The following is a 7,695-nucleotide window of genomic DNA, read 5'->3' on the forward strand; positions in this document are numbered from 1 at the left end:
CTTATTCCTTTAAAAGTTTGTTAGCCACAGTTTTCTACCTTCCAAATATTTGTTTCGACTGCATTTTTCCTGCTTATAAGCATATGTTTCCTGAAAAATCTCTTATATTTAATAGTCATTAAAAACACAAGTTCGGTTTGTTGTTAAAAAGAATTTATTGCGTTTGTTTATAGCTGCTAGAAGTTGTTTGAGTATCTTGTTTGTAATTTGTATTTAGTTATTTATATAGATTCGCGTGTCTGATTGTGTGTCCGTGTGTGTGGGCGTGTCGGTGTGAATTTTGCCTGGCCTATGCTGTATCAGTGCGTGTTGCTGTTGTTTTTGTCTTCGTTATCTTTACCGTATGTCAAAACACTTTAAAAAATTAAGGCGAGGTTTGAAAAACACTTGTTCGTTCATATAATTCGAATATTCATTAATTTAAATTGTTCATTTGTTCATTTGTTGTCTTGTTGTTTTCCCTTTTATTTCTTTTTTGGTTTCTGCAGTGATTGCGTTTGATTCCTATCTGATTTTTAAGCATTAAAAGCTTACAGTCAGGCTGCCCGATGGCAAGCAAATACATATGTATGTAAGTGATTGAAAAAGGGCTTCTTTTAGTGGATAAAACAATTCGTCGTGTTCCTGGCAAACAATCGAGATCAGTGGCTACACTTAGGTAGAAGCTTCTCAGAAGCTAAATTAATGCTTACACTTAGATTTGCTTCGGCCTATCTACCGATTAAGTATTCCATTTTGGCTCTGCTCACTGTATAGATCATCAAGATTACGAGTTCAGGGTTCTACTTAAATTTGACTAAATTTTAAAGACTCCAATCATAGATATCCATACAGGGGGCACTCCAAGCAGGTTCCACTTTTAGCTTTGGTAATTCATAATATTGCTCGCAATGCATAATGAAAAAGTCATTTGCTATATAATCAATCAGTTAATTAATCATTTCCTAGGTGTGATATGAACATAATGTGTGCATGATATGACTCTCTACTAATATGATCGTTTGATTTCTCTCGCACGCTATTTGCCTTGACTTAATCACCTAAATGAATGTAACATTCGTTTCGTACAATTTAATATCTCAGCACCATTTTTTTAATAATAGCACAAAGTATATATGCATTTATGGTTTTTTGTATGGGTCAACAATAGAATTTTCCTAGAAGTTTTTGTGGGTGTTTTTCATTTCGTTTCATTTCGCTACAGAGTAAAATATATCTAAGTTTATTTAACTTTGCTCGGTTTTCATGGTTTTGGTATGCTCTTTCTCTAAACTTGCGTATCTACGACACTGCCATAGGACTCTTCAGCGAATTTGGGCGCAATATAATCCTCGTAGTAGTTGATGAATATATCCTTGAACTCATCGGCGATGAACTCCAAAGCGTTTAGCATTTGCATAAGCTCCCGATCGTTGCACTTGTAGTTGCTCAGGGCCATCACGTCCCAGAAGTACGCGAAGTACTTCACGTACTCGATCGACTGACCGCCGTACTGGGCCATAACCCCGGGCAGTACGGACCTCAGGATGGAGCCCAGTTTGTTGAACTCCCAGTCGTCCAGCACGGTGGCGCCCTCTGTTGGTTGCCGCAGTTGTTAGAGGTAGGAGGAGCAGACAGAGAAAGAGAGAACAACAGTGATAGATTTCAAGGGTAGAGGACTAAGTTGAAAATATTCAAAGAAAATCCAAGGGTATTTCAATTATAAAGTCTAAAACTGTTCTATAAAAGATAAAAATAAAGACCTTTAAAAACATCATTATCATCTAATCCGACTAGATTGAAATGTTTTTAATATAATATATTATTTTATCTAACTAGCTTTTCGTATGCTATATTTTTTGTTAGGGCGACTATTAAAGTAATCATAATTATAATTAGGTTAGGAATTTTTTTATTTATTCTAAGTTGCAAAGCTAAGATTCCCAAGCTATGGCTAGAACTACCTAGTGATATGTTATCCTTGTAATAACATTTATAACAATATATGATATGCATTTTTTTCCGAAGCTAACTTGGCAAGCAAACTATTTTCTGGTTCTACAACTACCTAGTGATATGTAATCCTTATAACAAGGATGAATACAATGAAATGGAAGGTCGAGTAGTGGGAGAAGTGCGCAACCAAGAGAGAAACGTGAGCTGGCAATGACCGAAAGTCACATAAATTGCAATGGCTTTTCATTTCCGAGGACTTACCACGGTGCACCATGAGGCACTGCTCCAGGAGCAGCCTGGCCAGAGCCACCTTGCACTCGTGCAGGTCCATCAGTTGGTTCTCTGCCCGCTCGATGGCCGCGTACAGCTTGCAGCGCTCCTCGATTAGCTCGCAATCGATCAGGGATGTGGTGAAGGACCAAAACCACTCCAGTTTCTGGAAATCCCCGCAATGGGGACACTGGATCAGCTCGGCGCCATTGAACTCCGGCTGGGTGTACTCCTCGGAGAGCCACCAGCGCAGATTTGGGGCATGTGGCAGAGCGTTGGGCGTGAAGATTTCCATGCACTTTGGATTATCACAACGGTAGCGATGAAACTTGTGCTAAAGAAATAAAAGTAAAGAAAAAAACATTAGATTTTTAATACAAATATTTTTTTGGAATAACGTATAAGCGAACAGAGTAAAGTAGCTTACAAAAAACATAGAAGAGTACTCAGAGAGAAAAACTCAAGTACATAGTTCTTGAATTGAGAACATTCGTTCTTAAAATCCGCGTAAGTACATTTCGGGTTTAAAGTTCTCAATATCAAAACAAAATGGTGATGAAGGAAAAGTTAAATTAGGTTTATTTAACAACTTTTTAATAATTTTACACTACTGACTGGACTAATACTTTAGTTGTTGAGATAAACAATGTAAGTACAGCCTGTTCAACTTGATTCAAGCATATTGAAAATATTTTCATCTCAAAAAATGTAATTATATTTTTAAGAACATTTTCAACTCAGAAGTAAACTAATATTTCAGTAAAAAAGTAAGTAGGTAGTAAGTAAGTAAGTACGTAAGTAAGTAAGTAAGTAAGTAAGTAAGTAAGTAAGTAAGTAAGTAAGTAAGTAAGTAAGTAAGTAAGTAAGTAAGTAAGTAAGTAAGTAAGTAAGTAAGTAAGTAAGTAAGTAAGTAAGTAAGTAAGTAAGGATACATTTAATTCTGAAAAACAACTCTATCTTTCGTGTTAAGAAACTAAAAAACAGAGGTTGAAAAAGTTGTTCTTAATATAAGGATAGTATGGAGCCCTGACTTACGAACTGATCTTCCGATTGCGCCAGCTGGCAGGCGTTGCAGTGGCACCTGATGCCGCGCTCCTGGAGCTGCTTGCTGCGCTCCTCCCGCGGCATCTGCTGGAAGTTGCCGCCGGCGAAGCAGTTGTAGATCCCCGATCCCGCCGGCAGATCCAGCAGGGCCAACGCGGTCACCTTGCGGCCGGAGAACTTGGCGCAGATCGTGGATGAGCAACTGTGGCGGCACAAACTGAGGGTATCCGGATAGACGGCGTACGAGACGACGGCCACCTCGCCGGCCAGCAGATGGAGGCGGCCCTCCTGGAGGCGCATGGGGGCGGCCCACAGCTGGAACTCGTTGAGCGGCGAGAAGACGTGAGGATCAGCGGGCAGGACGAAGGATCGGCAGGCGGTGAGCGATCTGTGGCGCAACTGGCCAATGTGCCGCATCAGCAGGGCGGCACAGAGCAGCTCCCACTCGGCACTGGACATCCGGGAGGCCGTGGGCAGGCTCTTCTCCAGCTGCTCGAAGAACATGGTGCACTTGCTCAGGTAAATGGCCAGGATGTGGCAGGCGAGGGCCAGGGCAATCACCGTATCCGTCGGTCGCTCCTCCCGCAATCGCTCCAAGCGGAGTACCGAACTGTAGGCAATGTCCTGGCGCTCCTGCAGACCCCCATTGATGGCCGCCCAGAGCTTGCTCAGCGTCGGCTTCTTCCGGCAGTGGCTCAGCATCTCCGGCAGCCCGGTGATCAGCATCCGGAAGGCCAGCTGCAGGAGTCGCGGCATCCCGAAGACCTCGCCGAAGGACTCGAACAGCTCGATCTGGTGGCCAAAGCACTCCACCGCATGGATGGCGGCGTGCTTGAAGCGGCACTTGCGGGAACAGTAGACCACCTGGCGGTTGGAGCAGTAAATGCAGGGGAAGGGAATGAACTGGGTGATCCCGCAGTGGTCGCACACCCGGCAGTTGCCACTGGGCACCATGGCCACCGCCTCGGACTCAAAGATCAAGGCGTTTTTGGCCAACGCCCGGGTGGTGTGCAGCGAGGATGAGTTGTCCAACCAGGCTCTTGATCGGATAATATAAAGGATTAGGGTAGAACTTTTAAAAATTAGATCTTATCCACTCACATTTCGAAGGCTTTCGAATCGTTGGTATCCAGATCATCGCCCGTTTGCACGGCCATCTCGAAGCGCTCCACCTTGAGCACCTCGCACTGGTGCCACAGCTCGTGGGTCCTCGTCTCGAACACCTGGTTCAGTTCGATGTGCAGGAGCTCGTGCAGATGCTCCTCGCAGAGCGCAAAGTTGCGCAGTTTTAAGGCACAGGCGGCTTGGCGCAGCTTAATCAATGGCAAGTACTCCTCCGGATAGCCCAGGTCCAGGGCGCACAGGCAGTCGTCGTAGGATTCCTGGTGGGGTTAATTGGAAACTTCATTAAATGTATACTTATTTAAGGGACCTTATAGGCCATATTATTATTTTTTACAAAGTTATATAACGTATTCCTAAATTTAAGGTCACGTATATCTTACAGAACTAAGAATATAAAATGATTCTACCTTATCTTATCTTGTTTTTAAATTCTTAAGGATATTTATGTGTGGCTCCCCTATTAAAACTAATACAAAATAATACTGTTATGCTGGGTGAGTAATATGAGGCAAAACATTCTGATTTATTCCAAACATTCTATTTATATTCAAAGATCAAAATATTCGTAACATCTTTGCCATTAAAAAATGTAATATAGATATAGAAAATGGTACTCTAGGGGGCTTCTCAAGACCGTCTTCTTACCGCATAAAGGCCGCAATCAAAGAGGGCCAGGGAGCGATTGGCGTGAGCTAGGGCGGCTGCCAGCGTGTTCCGGGCGGGGGCCAGGAAGATGGCCTCCGTGAAGAGATCGCTGGCCTTGAGCGGATGCCGCTCCTTGCGGTACGAGTCGTTGCCAGCCTCCCGCAGACGACGCGACTCCTCCTCCGACTTGAAGTGGCCCGATTGGTGGCGCAGATGTTGAAACCATTTGAGTACGTGTGGCCTGTGCGATTTGGAAAAAGGAAAGTAGGGGGTGGTTGGTTAATTATTCACGGCAAATGTCAAAACGAAGTGACCCAAATTCCGAGTTCGACAGCAAACAATGCTCCTTAACCTAAACGTACGAATGCATGCAATCGTTCAGGCCACACTGGGCCAGGTTTAGACTCGTAAAAAAAGAAAAAAAAAACTTTGGTAATAAAAAAAATTAATATTACGTATCCGCTCGATAGTCAAACTTATTGGCGGGATAATTATGTATTTAGAATAAAATTATACCCTATTATAAAATTTAATTTTTTTGAATAGGCCTTAAAAATCGTGTATCTGGCCCAGTGTGCAGGGGTGCAAAATCAACTCCCACAAATTAAATTAATTTCATGGGGTAATTATGGATTTGCATAATGGCTTGGAAGGCCGCCCTGGCACTTAACCCATATAAGGTCACTGGTCGACAAAGCGACCATGCGTTTTGAATATGTTTCAAAAATGTTGGGCAATCATGTTTGGGGGCGATATGGAACGAAGATGAACACGTTGGATAAATACAAAAAATAAACTACATTGTGGCTATAAAAAATAGATCTACAAACATGTTCTCTAATATAAACAGATATTACCAATTTTTTAGTTATATAATGGTAAATTTTTAGTGTTTTGGTACTTTTTTATACGCATACGTATTTCAAAAAACTATTATTTAGAAAACTATTTCTGAATATAACATTATAAATATTTGCTCTAATATAAACAAAGCTATTATGGAACACATTGCTATATTCAGTGTTTGGTAACTGTATTATGTATAAGTATTACATACTTTCAAATAACAATAATTTAAAGAACGGTTCCTGAACAAAACCAATCTTAATTTACATTGCTTCGTGATATCAATATTTCAAACCTCTGATTTTCCTAGTTATCTATAATCAAAGTTCTTGAGCATCATAATAATCGGTAGATGGAACCCCAAAAGGGTTAATGACCACAATCGTAACCAGCGTTTTGTTCACCTAAAATCCAGCAGCGGCTCCTTGGTCGTGGGAGGTGAGGAGATCCCCAGTCCGCCCACCGCCCCAATCAGATCCTCATCCTCCTCGGCGTTTTCGGGACGGGAAAGTGGCGCCGCCGTCGAAGTGCTGGCCCCCAGCTCGACATCCTCCAGATCCCTGCTCAGTTTCTGGCGCTGCACGGGCGTTAGGAGCACGAGCAGCTGCAGCTCGTCCTTGTGGAGCAGCTCATCGGGGTTCAGGTGCTTTAGCTGCTGGCCAATCAGGTCGCTTAGGGTCACAGCTGGCAAACCGGAAGTGGCAGAAGTAGCGGGAGGAGCAGCTCCTGCCAAGGAGGCGGAACCGGAAACGGGCGCAGACGAGGAGGAGGAAACGGGAGCGGGAGCGGTGGTGGTGGTGGTGGTGGCGACGGCGATGGCGGCTGGGGCTGCTTTGCTGTTCACACGCGCAGAGGATGTGGAGGAGGCCATCACTTGGTGGCTGGTTGCTGCTTTTGGCTCGCTTTTTTCTGGTCTCGCGCTTTCGAGCCTTTCAGTTGGCCATCTTGTCACTGCCGCGGCGGATGTCCTGGCGAGTTATTGGCTATCAATTCGAGTGCACAACGCCCCGACATCATTGACTAATAACGCTTGCTAAACTTTCACGAACTCCCGCACGTTGTGGCCTTCATATTGATTTTTTTAAACATCGCCTTTCGCCCTAGCGATGTGCCAGTCGTAACGGCCATATCGCATAGGGGTGGACTCCCGGAGCTCCCGTTATTTTGGGGGATGACACTTTGAACGTATCTATTTAAAATTTATTTAAGTATTTTTTTTATAGTGCTTTTAAATATAATTATAATAAAAAAAAATTTTTAAATGGATTAAATTTAATTTTGTTTTTTTTAGATAAGTACACATTCCCGAAAAGCGCAATAAAATAATAAAGTCTTGTCTTGTCTATCGTTTTATCTAAAAAAAGCTTTAAATATTTTGAACTAGTTTAACATATTTCTAAAAATTATTAACGTTTTTTATTTGAACATATTTTATTTTAACTATGAAAAAAACCACCCCAAAGGTTGTCCTGGAAGTGTCACATCTGTATAATCCTTGCCCTAGTCTATCGTGACTTAAATTTTCAACCACTCTGAATACCAAAAATCTACCAAATTGAACCTTTTTCGTTCATCTGGCATCACTATGAAAAGCGCCAAGTTCTAACTTTTGGTGGGGGCTTTTTTCATTCAAATTCTTATCTACCGGCCCGGTAAGTCTACTCTCGAAAAGCAAACAAATACCGTTGGTGGTCTTACCGCACGTTACCATCATTGAACGGACCGTGTGCTATGTTCACAGTTGACAGACCCTGTTGATAAGAATGGGCATCTCTCCTCCTCTTTCCCATTGCCTTTGCACACAGAGAAATTTTAATATAAACATAAGAT

General features: G+C 42.6%; 1 protein-coding gene across 2 annotated transcripts; it reads right to left on the reverse strand.

The window, feature by feature from the left end:
* Nucleotides 1–136: 136 nt before the first annotated feature.
* LOC119547417 (SET and MYND domain-containing protein 4) lies at nt 137–6,959 on the reverse strand. Of its 2 annotated transcripts, none has more exons than XM_037854267.1 (6): nt 6,270–6,958; nt 5,020–5,260; nt 4,351–4,631; nt 3,241–4,288; nt 2,197–2,539; nt 137–1,575 (listed from the first exon to the last, which is right to left on the reverse strand). In XM_037854267.1, the coding sequence occupies exons 1-6, from the start codon at nt 6,734–6,736 to the stop codon at nt 1,268–1,270; spliced, it is 2,688 nt and encodes an 895-aa protein (XP_037710195.1). In that variant the 5' UTR covers nt 6,737–6,958; the 3' UTR covers nt 137–1,267. The 2 variants fall into 2 exon arrangements, with proteins under 2 accessions (XP_037710195.1, XP_037710196.1); XM_037854268.1 differs by lacking the exon at nt 137–1,575 and adding an exon at nt 1,614–2,139 and having other exon boundaries at nt 6,270–6,959.
* Between the last annotated feature and the right edge of the window lie 736 nt (nt 6,960–7,695).

The sequence above is a fragment of the Drosophila subpulchrella genome, chromosome 2L (genome assembly GCF_014743375.2).
Source record: "Drosophila subpulchrella strain 33 F10 #4 breed RU33 chromosome 2L, RU_Dsub_v1.1 Primary Assembly, whole genome shotgun sequence".
In the NCBI taxonomy this organism is placed as follows: domain Eukaryota; kingdom Metazoa; phylum Arthropoda; class Insecta; order Diptera; family Drosophilidae; genus Drosophila; species Drosophila subpulchrella.